The sequence below is a fragment of the Pseudophryne corroboree genome, chromosome 4, assembly GCF_028390025.1.
Source record: "Pseudophryne corroboree isolate aPseCor3 chromosome 4, aPseCor3.hap2, whole genome shotgun sequence".
NCBI lineage: Eukaryota > Metazoa > Chordata > Amphibia > Anura > Myobatrachidae > Pseudophryne > Pseudophryne corroboree.
Genome location: NC_086447.1, coordinates 271,654,983 through 271,669,622, shown reverse-complemented (window position 1 = coordinate 271,669,622; position 14,640 = coordinate 271,654,983). Strand labels below are relative to the sequence as shown.

The window sequence follows — 14,640 nt, the reverse complement described above, 5'->3', positions numbered from 1 at the left end:
CGGTAAAGCCGACTTTAGGAAACGGCGAGGGGGAGACGTCTCGAATTCTAATTTGTACCCCTGAGATATCACCTGAAGGATCCAGGGGTCTACTTGCGAGTGAGCCCACTGCGCGCTGAAATTCATTGAGACGGGCCCCCCACCGTGCCTGATTCTGCTTGTAAAGCCCCAGCGTATACTGAGGGCTTGGCAGAGGCGGGAGAGGGTTTCTGTTCCTGGGAACTGGCTGATTTCTGCAGCCTTTTTCCTCTCCCTCTGTCACGGGGCAGAAATGAGGAACCTTTTGCCCGCTTGTCCACGAAAAGACTGCGCCTGATAATACGGCGTCTTCTCATGTTGAGAGGCGACCTGGGGTACAAACGTGGAATTCCCAGCTGTTGCCGTGGCCACCAGGTCTGAAAGACCGACCCCAAATAACTCCTCCCTTAATAAAGCAATACTTCCAAATGCCGTTTGGAATACGCATCACCTGACCACTGACGTGTCCATAACCCTCTACTGGTAGAAATGGACAACGCGCTTAGACTTGATGCCAGTCGGCAAATATTCCGCTGTGCATCACGCATATATAAAAATGCATCTTTTAAATGCTCTATAGGCAAAAATATACTGTCCCTATCTAGGGTATCAATATTTTCAGTCAGGGAATCCGACCACGCCAACCCAGCACTGCACATCCAGGCTGAGGCGATTGCTGGTCGCAGTATAACACCAGTATGTGTGTAAATACCTTTTAGGATACCCTCCTGCTTTCTATCAGCAGGATCCTTAAGGGCGGCCATCTCAGGCGAAGGTAGAGCCCTTACAAGCGTGTGAGCGCTTTATCCCCCCTAGGGGGTGTTTCCCCCTCTGGCGGGAAAGGATATAATGCCAATAACATTTTAGAAATTATCCGTTGTTATCGGGGGAAACCCACGCATCATCACACACCTCATTTAATTTCTCAGATTCAGGAAAACTACAGGTAGTTTTTCCTCACCGAACATAATACCCCTTTTTTGGTGGTACTCGTATTATCAGAAATGTGTAAAACATTTTTCATTGCCTCAATCATGTAACGTGTGGCCCTACTGGAAGTCACATTCGTCTCTTCACCGTCGACACTGGAGTCAGTATCCGTGTCGGCGTCTATATCTGCCATCTGAGGTAACGGGCGCTTTAGAGCCCCTGACGGCCTATGAGACGTCTGGACAGGCACAAGCTGAGTAGCCGGCTGTCTCATGTCAACCACTGTCTTTTATACAGAGCTGACACTGTCACGTAATTCCTTCCAACAGTTCATCCACTCAGGTGTCGACCCCCTAGGGGGTGACATCACTATTACAGGCAATCTGCTCCGTCTCCACATCATTTTTCTCCTCATACATGTCGACACAAAAGCACCGACATACAGCACACACACAGGGAATGCTCTGATAGAGGACAGGACCCCACTAGCCCTTTGGGGAGACAGAGGGAGAGTTTGCCAGCACACACCAGAGCGCTATATATATACAGGGATAACCTTATATAAGTGTTTTTCCCCTTATAGCTGCTGTATAGTTAATACTGCGCCTAATTAGTGCCCCCTCTCTTTTTTAACCCTTTCTGTAGTGTAGTGACTGCAGGGGAGAGCCAGGGAGCTTCCCTCCAACGGAGCTGTGAGGGAAAATGGCGCCAGTGTGCTGAGGAGATAGGCTCCGCCCCTTTTTCGCGGACTTTTCTCCTGCTTTTTTATGGATTCTGGCAGGGGTTAAATGCATCCATATAGCCCAGGAGCTATATGTGATGCATTTTTTTGCCATCCAAGGTGTTTTTATTGCGTCTCAGGGCGCCCCCCCCCCAGCGCCCTGCACCCTCAGTGACCGAAGTGTGAAGTGTGCTGAGAGCAATGGCGCACAGCTGCAGTGCTGTGCGCTACCTTGTTGAAGACAGGACGTCTTCTGCCGCCGATTTTCCGGACCTCTTCTGCCTTCTGGCTCTGTAAGGGGGCCGGCGGCGCGGCTCTGGGACCCATCCAAGCTGGGCCTGTGATCGTCCCTCTGGAGCTAATGTCCAGTAGCCTAAGAAGCCCAATCCACTCTGCACGCAGGTGAGTTCGCTTCTTCTCCCCTTAGTCCCTCGATGCAGTGAGCCTGTTGCCAGCAGGTCTCACTGAAAATAAAAAACCTAATCTAAAACTTTCACTAAGAAGCTCAGGAGAGCCCCTAGTGTGCACCCTTCTCGTTCGGGCACAGAGATCTAACTGAGGCTTGGAGGAGGGTCATAGGGGGAGGAGCCAGTGCACACCAGATAGTCCTAAAGCTTTCTTTAGATGTGCCCAGTCTCCTGCGGAGCCGCTATTCCCCATGGTCCTTACGGAGTCCCCAGCATCCACTTAGGACGTTAGAGAAATATACCTTAGAATGAAGGTCAATATGTGGCCATTTTAAAAGAATGCATACTTAACAAATGAGAAGTATGCTTTAATTACTAACAATGCATATTTGTCAGAGATGACCTTTTTAGCACTGTGCTACAAACGTGTACACACTAGCCAATATTTTAACCAATATCGCTCATTTTCACCCTTCTGAGTGATATCGTTTGTAATATCATCCAGTGTGTATGCACTATATCATTAACAATGTGCATTCCCGTGGGTCGTTAACGATGTAGCCATTGTCTGTACATGCAGCTGTTTGGACTATATCATCCAAAACGGCATGTTTGGGCTGGCCACAGCGTGATGTCACTGAATAATATCATTAGCGATATTGTTCAGTATGTACGCTCTATGGGCAAAATTCAGAGTTGTTCGCTCGCTGCCGTTTTTCGCAGTGCTGCAAATAGGTTACTACTGCGCATGCGTATGCACCGCAATGTGCAGGCGCGTCATACGGGTACAAAGCAAATCGTTGCCGGGTGATGGATTTAACGAAGAATCCATTTGCACAGCCGATTGCAAGGAGATTAACAGGAAGAGGGCGTTTATGGGTGTCAACTGACGGTTTTCAGGGAGTGTTTGGAAAAACGCAGGCGTGTCCAGGTGTTTGCAGGGCGGGTGTCTGACGTCGATTCCGGGACCAAAAAGACTGAAGTGATCGCAAGGGCTGATAGTCCAAAGCTACTTAGAAACTGCAAAAAACGTTTTCATCCCGCTCGGCTGCACACGCATTCGTACACTTGCAAAGCGAAAATACACTACCCCGTGGGCGGCGACTATGCGTTTGCACGGCTGCTAAAAGTAGCTAGCGAGCGATCAACTCGGAATGACCCCCCATATCGGCTGCCCGGGATGGTAGGGAGAACACTAGACGTTATAGCTCACGGAGCGAATCGTCTAGTGTGTACCCACCATAATGATCTGTACCTTGGTATCAATTTGAAAGCAGTTATCAACCTTGTTCCTTTTTATAGAGTCATGCTTCCTCCTGGTGGATCATTGAGCAATGACAAGCAAGAAAAAATACTGATGTAACAAATCGTATGAAGTAATCTATGAATACACAAACACCTAAGCAACATTCAGTAAACACGCTGGGGTATATTTACTAAGCTCCCGATTTTGACCGAGTTGGTGTTTTTTCTTCAAAGTGTCATCTCGGGAATTTACTAAACACAAATCTCGCCTGTTATTTTATACAACTCGGAAATTTACAAAAAATTCGTATTCACAATCACTGCCGGTCACTCTTGTGGTTGGCCCCACTTAACCTCGTGGTCTACCACAGACCGCAAAGTTCCCACCATTGGATATAATGTAGCGCCGCTGCGCTACATTGTATTCACAGTGCGCCGCCTGACAGTTCAGGAGCGCACAGCCAATCAGGAGAGTGCCATGACGTGGTGCTCCCTATTTGGCTGGAGGGACCCTCTTTGACAGGAGTCACGGGGGGTCCCGACATTCGGGGAAAGGGGTTCCATGTGTAAACATGGGACCCCTTTCAGTGCGTGAAGTGGGTATTTTTTTTTATTATTTTTTTACCAAGTACGTGGATTATAACTTTTAAGAAGAGGACCGATCTACCCCGGATTTTTTGTAAGTATCATTTTATTTACAGGTACCCCTGGATTCTACTGGGCAAGAGGACCGAGTGCTTCGTGTCAACATAGGTAAGTATGTTTGTATGTAAGTGTGCATGTATGTTTAATAAAATTTTATTTTCACGGTGTGTGTGTGTTTTGTTTTTATTTGGGTATTTTTTTGTAGTAGAACTACAGGTACCTGCGGGCCCTTCCCCTCCCCCCCGCATGCTGGTACTTGTGGTTCTGCTACAAAAAACAATACTCTTTTTTTTTTACACAGAAGGCTATCAGCCTCCCATCCACCGCCCACGGATGGGGGGGGCAGCCTCGGGCTTCACCCCTGGTCATTGGGTGGCTGGAGGGGGGACCCCTTGATTTAAGGGGTCCCCACTCCTCCAGGGTACCCTGGCCAGGGGTGACTAGTTGGTGATTTAATGCCAGGGCCGCAGGGACCAATATAACAGTGTCCCCTGGCTGTGGCATTATCTCTCTGACTAGTGGAGTCCGGTGCTTGTGTAAAAAATACGGGTGACTCCTACGTTTTTTGTCCCCCGTATATTTTGCACCAGGACCTGGCACAGAGCCCGGTGCTGGTTGTTTAAGTATGGGGGAACCCGTGTCATTTTCCTCCCGTATATTTTTACAACCAGGACCGACTCAAAGAGCCGAGGCTGGTTATGCTTAGGAGGGGAGACCCCACACAATTTTTGGGGGGGATTTTTAACTCTTTCATCACTTCTCAGATTATACACAATGAAGCCCTGCACGGATCTCACAGATTCGGCCGGGATTCATTGTGTTAAGTCCGGCAGTGTTTTACTAATCACTCCCGTAAAACACTGCCAGACATTACGAATGACATCGGCATCAGCAAAAAACAAAATGCAGAATACGACAGCTTAGTAAATGAGTCGTAAAAAAAACAAAAAGTTGCAAATTCACACTACCAGTGTCATTCGTGTTTAATCTCCCTCCAAATCCCGACAATTACGAATCTTAGTAAATATACCCCGCTGTCTGCACACTCACACAAACCAGTGGTTGATGCTGAGGTTAGATAAATGACAGTGCTGTCATATATAGCAAACATATATTGGAGCAGCCATTGGCAGGTTCCTTGCAAGTATGCCTGAAGTTTTCAAGTGGCAATCATTAGAAAAAAAAGGCAAAATCAGGTTGGTTTCTCTTTTTGATAATTGCTACTATAAAACATTGGGCAGGCGTGCACCGATCCTGCTGATGCATGCAGTATGCGTGCTATTACATTTACCCCATAGTCTGATAAGGTTAAACATATCTGCAGCCTAATTTTTGCTTTGTGATTCATGGGGTCTTCTTGCTTCAAGATTTTAAACTTTGTGATATCATGAGACCAACAGGAAGAGATACTTTCTGATTGTGGTGAGCTGAACACAAGGGGTTAGATAATAGCAAACACAGAGATAATTACTTAAACCTGATTTACCAGAAACTGCTGAGGGTGTGTAGACACGGTGAGATCCCTGCTATGTTCGATTTTGACTATGCGATTTCCCTTGAACTCCCCCAGAGCCCAGGTAGCACAGATAGTACAGATTTTGACTATCTGTGCTTGAGATTTTGTCTATGTACGATTTTGACTAAGTGCCAATTTTGACTATACTTTATACTAGATAGTACACTAGATAGTCAAGATTGACTTGCCTGCACAGTCTATCTAGCCTTACGATACAGACCCCACGGGAGCGCGCATCGGGATCGAATCTGTATCGCAAGCTGCCTAGCACCATGAGATATGCACTAACTTTTCATAAGATTTTGACTATAGTCAAAATCTCACAGATTTATCTCACCGTGTGTACACACCATACTTGCCTACCTGACACTCTCCATGAGGGAGAAAATGCTCTGTTCCTGGACTTTCCTGGTAATGTGTTAGAGATGAGCGCCTGAAATTTTTCGGGTTTTGTGTTTTGGTTTTGGGTTCGGTTCCGCGGCCGTGTTTTGGGTTCGAACGCGTTTTGGCAAAACCTCACCGAATTTTTTTTGTCGGATTCGGGTGTGTTTTGGATTCGGGTGTTTTTTTCAAAAAACACTAAAAAACAGCTTAAATCATAGAATTTGGGGGTCATTTTGATCCCAAAGTATTATTAACCTCAAAAACCATAATTTACACTCATTTTCAGTCTATTCTGAATACCTCACACCTCACAATATTATTTTTAGTCCTAAAATTTGCACCGAGGTCGCTGTGTGAGTAAGATAAGCGACCCTAGTGGCCGACACAAACACCGGGCCCATCTAGGAGTGGCACTGCAGTGTCACGCAGGATGTCCCTTCCAAAAAACCCTCCCCAAACAGCACATGACGCAAAGAAAAAAAGAGGCGCAATGAGGTAGCTGTGTGAGTAAGATTAGCGACCCTAGTGGCCGACACAAACACCGGGCCCATCTAGGAGTGGCACTGCAGTGTCACGCAGGATGGCCCTTCCAAAAAACCCTCCCCAAACAGCACATGACGCAAAGAAAAAAAGAGGCGCAATGAGGTAGCTGTGTGAGTAAGATTAGCGACCCTAGTGGCCGACACAAACACCGGGCCCATCTAGGAGTGGCACTGCAGTGTCACGCAGGATGTCCCTTCCAAAAAACCCTCCCCAAACAGCACATGACGCAAAGAAAAAAAGAGGCGCAATGAGGTAGCTGTGTGAGTAAGATTAGCGACCCTAGTGGCCGACACAAACACCGGGCCCATCTAGGAGTGGCACTGCAGTGTCACGCAGGATGTCCCTTCCAAAAAACCCTCCCCAAACAGCACATGACGCAAAGAAAAAAAGAGGCGCAATGAGGTAGCTGACTGTGTGAGTAAGATTAGCGACCCTAGTGGCCGACACAAACACCGGGCCCATCTAGGAGTGGCACTGCAGTGTCACGCAGGATGTCCCTTCCAAAAAACCCTCCCCAATCAGCACATGATGCAAAGAAAAAGAAAAGAAAAAAGAGGTGCAAGATGGAATTGTCCTTGGGCCCTCCCACCCACCCTTATGTTGTATAAACAAAACAGGACATGCACACTTTAACCAACCCATCATTTCAGTGACAGGGTCTGCCACACGACTGTGACTGATATGACGGGTTGGTTTGGACCCCCCCCAAAAAAGAAGCAATTAATCTCTCCTTGCACAAACTGGCTCTACAGAGGCAAGATGTCCACCTCATCTTCACCCTCCGATATATCACCGTGTACATCCCCCTCCTCACAGATTATCAATTCGTCCCCACTGGAATCCACCATCTCAGCTCCCTGTGTACTTTGTGGAGGCAATTGCTGCTGGTCAATGTCTCCGCGGAGGAATTGATTATAATTCATTTTAATGAACATCATCTTCTCCACATTTTCTGGATGTAACCTCGTACGCCGATTGCTGACAAGGTGAGCGGCGGCACTAAACACTCTTTCGGAGTACACACTTGTGGGAGGGCAACTTAGGTAGAATAAAGCCAGTTTGTGCAAGGGCCTCCAAATTGCCTCTTTTTCCTGCCAGTATAAGTACGGACTGTGTGACGTGCCTACTTGGATGCGGTCACTCATATAATCCTCCACCATTCTATCAATGTTGAGAGAATCATATGCAGTGACAGTAGACGACATGTCCGTAATCGTTGTCAGGTCCTTCAGTCCGGACCAGATGTCAGCATCAGCAGTCGCTCCAGACTGCCCTGCATCACCGCCAGCGGGTGGGCTCGGAATTCTGAGCCTTTTCCTCGCACCCCCAGTTGCGGGAGAATGTGAAGGAGGAGATGTTGACAGGTCGCGTTCCGCTTGACTTGACAATTTTGTCACCAGCAGGTCTTTCAACCCCAGCAGACCTGTGTCTGCCGGAAAGAGAGATCCAAGGTAGGCTTTAAATCTAGGATCGAGCACGGTGGCCAAAATGTAGTGCTCTGATTTCAACAGATTGACCACCCGTGAATCCTTGTTAAGCGAATTAAGGGCTGCATCCACAAGTCCCACATGCCTAGCGGAATCGCTCCCTTTTAGCTCCTTCTTCAATGCCTCCAGCTTCTTCTGCAAAAGCCTGATGAGGGGAATGACCTGACTCAGGCTGGCAGTGTCTGAACTGACTTCACGTGTGGCAAGTTCAAAGGGCATCAGAACCTTGCACAACGTTGAAATCATTCTCCACTGCACTTGAGACAGGTGCATTCCACCTACTATATCGTGCTCAATTGTATAGGCTTGAATGGCCTTTTGCTGCTCCTCCAACCTCTGAAGCATATAGAGGGTTGAATTCCACCTCGTTACCACTTCTTGCTTCAGATGATGGCAGGGCAGGTTCAGTAGTTTTTGGTGGTGCTCCAGTCTTCTGTACGTGGTGCCTGTACGCCGAAAGTGTCCCGCAATTTTTCTGGCCACCGACAGCATCTCTTGCACGCCCCTGTCGTTTTTTAAAAAATTCTGCACCACCAAATTCAAGGTATGTGCAAAACATGGGACGTGCTGGAATTTGCCCATATTTAATGCACACACAATATTGCTGGCGTTGTCCGATGCCACAAATCCACAGGAGAGTCCAATTGGGGTAAGCCATTCCGCGATGATCTTCCTCAGTTGCCGTAAGAGGTTTTCAGCTGTGTGCGTATTCTGGAAAGCGGTGATACAAAGTGTAGCCTGCCTAGGAAAGAGTTGGCGTTTGCGAGATGCTGCTACTGGTGTACATACATCTACCCAGTGGGCTGTCACAGTCATATAGTCCTGACCCTGCCCTGCTCCACTTGTCCACATGTCCGTGGTTAAGTGGACATTGGGTACAACTGCATTTTTTAGGACACTGGTGAGTCTTTTTCTGACGTCCGTGTACATTCTCGGTATCGCCTGCCTAGAGAAGTGGAACCTAGATGGTATTTGGTAACGGGGGCACACTGCCTCAATAAATTGTCTAGTTCCCTGTGAACTAACGGCGGATACCGGACGCACGTCTAACACCAACATAGTTGTCAAGGACTCAGTTATCCGCTTTGCAGTAGGATGACTGCTGTGATATTTCATCTTCCTCGCAAAGGACTGTTGAACAGTCAATTGCTTACTGGAAGTAGTACAAGTGGGCTTACGACTTCCCCTCTGGGATGACCATCGACTCCCAGCGGCAACAACAGCAGCGCCAGCAGCAGTAGGCGTTACACGCAAGGATGCATCGGAGGAATCCCAGGCAGGAGAGGACTCGTCAGAATTGCCAGTGACATGGCCTGCAGGACTATTGGCATTCCTGGGGAAGGAGGAAATTGACACTGAGGGAGTTGGTGGGGTGGTTTGCGTGAGCTTGGTTACAAGAGGAAGGGATTTACTGGTCAGTGGACTGCTTCCGCTGTCACCCAAAGTTTTTGAACTTGTCACTGACTTATTATGAATGCGCTGCAGGTGACGTATAAGGGAGGATGTTCCGAGGTGGTTAACGTCCTTACCCCTACTTATTACAGCTTGACAAAGGGAACACACGGCTTGACACCTGTTGTCCGCATTTCTGGTGAAATACCTCCACACCGAAGAGCTGATTTTTTTGGTATTTTCACCTGGCATGTCAACGGCCATATTCCTCCCACGGACAACAGGTGTCTCCCCGGGTGCCTGACTTAAACAAACCACCTCACCATCAGAATCCTCCTGGTCAATTTCCTCCCCAGCGCCAGCAACACCCATATCCTCCTCATCCTGGTGTACTTCAACACTGACATCTTCAATCTGACTATCAGGAACTGGACTGCGGGTGCTCCTTCCAGCACTTGCAGGGGGCGTGCAAATGGTGGAAGGCGCATGCTCTTCACGTCCAGTGTTGGGAAGGTCAGGCATCGCAACCGACACAATTGGACTCTCCTTGTGGATTTGGGATTTCGAAGAATGCACAGTTCTTTGCTGTGCTGCTTTTGCCAGCTTGAGTCTTTTCATTTTTCTAGCGAGAGGCTGAGTGCTTCCATCCTCATGTGAAGCTGAACCACTAGCCATGAACATAGGCCAGGGCCTCAGCCGTTCCTTGCCACTCCGTGTGGTAAATGGCATATTGGCAAGTTTACGCTTCTCCTCCGACAATTTTATTTTAGGTTTTGGAGTCCTTTTTTTACTGATATTTGGTGTTTTGGATTTGACATGCTCTGTACTATGACATTGGGCATCGGCCTTGGCAGACGACGTTGCTGGCATTTCATCGTCTCGGCCATGACTAGTGGCAGCAGCTTCAGCACGAGGTGGAAGTGGATCTTGATCTTTCCCTAATTTTGGAACCTCAACATTTTTGTTCTCCATATTTTAATAGGCACAACTAAAAGGCACCTCAGGTAAACAATGGAGATGGATGGATTGGATACTAGTATACAATTATGGACGGGCTGCCGAGTGCCGACACAGAGGTAGCCACAGCCGTGAACTACCGCACTGTACTGTGTCTGCTGCTAATATATAGACTGGTTGATAAAGAGATAGTATACTCGTAACTAGTATGTATGTATAAAGAAAGAAAAAAAAAACACGGTTAGGTGGTATATACAATTATGGACGGGCTGCCGAGTGCCGACACAGAGGTAGCCACAGCCGTGAACTACCGCACTGTACTGTGTCTGCTGCTAATATATAGACTGGTTGATAAAGAGATAGTATACTCGTAACTAGTATGTATGTATAAAGAAAGAAAAAAAAACCACGGTTAGGTGGTATATACAATTATGGACGGGCTGCCGAGTGCCGACACAGAGGTAGCCACAGCCGTGAACTACCGCACTGTACTGTGTCTGCTGCTAATATAGACTGGTTGATAAAGAGATAGTATACTCGTAACTAGTATGTATGTATAAAGAAAGAAAAAAAAACCACGGTTAGGTGGTATATACAATTATGGACGGGCTGCCGAGTGCCGACACAGAGGTAGCCACAGCCGTGAACTACCGCACTGTACTGTGTCTGCTGCTAATATATAGACTGGTTGATAAAGAGATAGTATACTCGTAACTAGTATGTATGTATAAAGAAAGAAAAAAAAACCACGGTTAGGTGGTATATACAATTATGGACGGGCTGCCGAGTGCCGACACAGAGGTAGCCACAGCCGTGAACTACCGCACTGTACTGTGTCTGCTGCTAATATAGACTGGTTGATAAAGAGATAGTATACTACTAATATTATATATACTGGTGGTCAGGTCACTGGTCACTAGTCACACTGGCAGTGGCACTCCTGCAGCAAAAGTGTGCACTGTTTAATTTTAATATAATATTATGTACTCCTGGCTCCTGCTATAACCTATAACTGGCACTGCAGTAGTGCTCCCCAGTCTCCCCCACAATTATAAGCTGTGTGAGCTGAGCAGTCAGACAGATATATAATATATATAGATGATGCAGCACACTGGCCTGAGCCTGAGCAGTGCACACAGATATGGTATGTGACTGACTGAGTCACTGTGTGTATCGCTTTTTTCAGGCAGAGAACGGATATATTAAATAAACTGCACTGTGTGTCTGGTGGTCACTCACTATATAATATATTATGTACTCCTGGCTCCTGCTATAACCTATAACTGGCACTGCAGTAGTGCTCCCCAGTCTCCCCCACAATTATAAGCTGTGTGAGCTGAGCAGTCAGACAGATATATATAATATTATTTATATATAGATAATAGATGATGCAGCACACTGGCCTGAGCCTGAGCAGTGCACACAGATATGGTATGTGACTGAGTCACTGTGTGCTGTGTATCGCTTTTTTCAGGCAGAGAACGGATTATAAATAAAACTGGTGGTCACTGGTCACTATCAGCAAAACTCTGCACTGTACTGAGTACTCCTAATGCTCCCCAAAATTAGTAAATCAAGTGTCTCTCTAATCTATTCTAAACGGAGAGGACGCCAGCCACGTCCTCTCCCTATCAATCTCAATGCACGTGTGAAAATGGCGGCGACGCGCGGCTCCTTATATAGAATCCGAGTCTCGCGATAGAATCCGAGCCTCGCGAGAATCCGACAGCGTCATGATGACGTTCGGGCGCGCTCGGGTTAACCGAGCAAGGCGGGAAGATCCGAGTCGCTCGGACCCGTGAAAAAAAACATGAAGTTCTGGCGGGTTCGGATTCAGAGAAACCGAACCCGCTCATCTCTATGTATGATTGCCATCACCTGTGGTGAAACACCTTTATTATCAATTTATTAGCTCACCACAGGTGATAGCAATCCTACATTACCAGGAAAGTCCAGGAACAGAGCATTTTCTCCCTCATGGAGAGGGTCAGGTAGGCAAGTATGGTACACACCCTGAGTGAAACAAGTATAAAATAAATTCAATGATAGTCTATGAATAAACAAGTGTAAAATTATGTTTATAATACTATGAAAGGATGTACTTGGTCTATAAAATAAAGGTGTAAAAAAAATAGAAAAATAATAATCTAAATATACAAAGAAAAATTATTATTATTTTTTTAATTCACCCAAGAAAAACATTTGTATGACCTACGCTGGAAAATAAACCACTACAACATTTAATGAGGCTCCTGTTTAAGATCCTATGGCAGTTTCTCAACTCCAGGCCTCAGGGAACCCTAACGGAGCATGTTTTCCATACTCCAAGCTTATAGTAGCGAATTTCCCATTAGGCAGGTGCCCTGCCTAGGGGTGACACTTGTTTGGGGGCGGCACTTGGATACTTGTGTTGGTACTTACAGCCCAAAAAGTACCAGTAACTACAAAATATTTCCACTGTACTGTACCATATGCCATCTTGAATGGAGTGTAAGTGGGTAGGGCATGCACAGACTGCCTCTATAAGCTGCCCTACTTAGTAAATATGTACACATAATAAAAGATTTAAAAAAAGTAATTCCGAGTTGATCGCTCACTAGCTACTTTTTGCAGCGCTGCGATCAGATAGTCGCCACCTACAGTATAAGGGAGTGTATTTTTGCTTTGCAAGCGGGCGATCGCATGTGCAGCCGAGCACTACAAAAACAGTTTGTGCAGTTTCTGAGTAGGTCTGAACTTACTCAGCCCTTGCGATCACTTCAGCCTGTCTGGTCCTGGAACGGACGTCAGACACCCGCCCTGCAAACGCTTGGACACGTCTGCGTTTTCCCAAACATTCCCAGAAAATGGTCAGTTGACACCCACAAACACCTTCTTCCTGTCAATCTCCTTGCGATCGGCTGTGCAAATGGATTATTTGTTAAATCCATCACTCAGCAATGATCCGCTTTGTACTCGTACGACGCGCATGCGCATTGTGGTGCATACGATTGCACAGCAGTGACCTGATCGCTGCACTGCGAAAAACGGCAGTGTACGATCAGATCGGAATGACCCCCATAGTTAGTGGCTTTGTCTTTATTGTTCTTTTTAATTAGCTATCATGAAATGAGGGCTTATAACCAATCAATAAAAGTAATAAAATTAGGCAGGCGGGGGTGGCCGTTAGTGCTGTGCCTAAGGGCACTCTCACCCCTAAATCCACCCCTGCATGCTTCAACACAGGTGTATTCATATGGGTCACTCATGTAGCACAATCATGAGTAAAGAGTAGGTGGGAGCAAATCCTTTCAGGGATACTCATTTACTTATATGATTAGGATTTTTGGGCCAGAAATACATAGTTTATATTTTGTCTCTCATATTGCATTTGGCAGGGATTATAGAGGATGGTCTCCACTTCACATTGCTTCATGCTGTGGGAATCTTGCTTTAGCAAAATACCTTTTACATAAAGGAGCGACTGTCGATGTGAGGGATCTCTGGAACTATACTCCCCTTCATCGTGCTGCATGGAATGGACATACAGAGTTGGCTGAGTACCTCTTACAATGCAGTGCATTACCCAATGCATTGACCTCTTCTGGAGAAACAGCAATGCATTTAGCTGCAGCAAATGGCCACCTGCTCTGTATCAAAATATTGATCAAATATAATGCTTCACCCAGCATCAAAGACAACAACAAGTGGATCCCGCTACACTGGTGCTCCATTAATGATCACATAGATGTGCTGGATTACTTAATGTCTCTTAGAGTCTCCCTGGAAGAAGAAAGCGACATAAACTTGACCATGCTCCACCTGTCTGCAGTGGCTGGGAACATACAAGTTACAAACTATATGTTAAAGAGAAAAGTAGATGTGAATGGGACGGACACAAGGGGGATTACTGCTCTGCATCTAGCAGCGGAAAATGGTAACAATGAGGTAGGTGCTCCAGGAGGAAACAAGAGTCTTGTCAAATTCATACTGAAAGGAAGTTATCCTTATAATTATACAGTTCATACATATGATAAGAGCACGATCACAAAAATGTAATAATAAACTTAAAATCTATATGATTTATCTTGCCCTGGAAGTCTTCACATCTATAGAAATGTCTGCAAGATTGTGAAGCTAGCTGGGCTTCATTAGTCCAGATTGGCTCAAGCTCTTGTCTTTTTAGGATCTTACAGGACTGGATTTGATATTAATAAGGTAAGCATTGCATCAGTGTAATCCACGGGTATGGTATGTAAGGTCGACAGTAAGTAGGTTGACAGGGTTTTTAGGTTGACAGGGTCTTTAGGTCGACTGTCCAAAAGGTCGACATGAGTTTTTGATTATTATTTTTGGTGTCGTTTTCTCCGTACAGTGACCGGGAACCCAAATTAGTGCCCCGTGTCCCCTCGCATG

At 46.4% G+C, this 14,640-nt stretch overlaps 1 protein-coding gene across 1 annotated transcript in view; it reads left to right on the top strand.

The window, feature by feature from the left end:
* The window catches only part of LOC134909347 (ankyrin repeat domain-containing protein 65-like), a 53,851-nt gene that overhangs the window by 30,634 nt on the left and 8,577 nt on the right, over positions 1-14,640 (top strand). The window contains exon 2 of the mRNA XM_063916126.1: positions 13,623-14,172. Coding sequence (XP_063772196.1) covers positions 13,623-14,172 — 550 coding nt within the window. The remainder of the gene's footprint in view (positions 1-13,622; positions 14,173-14,640) is intronic.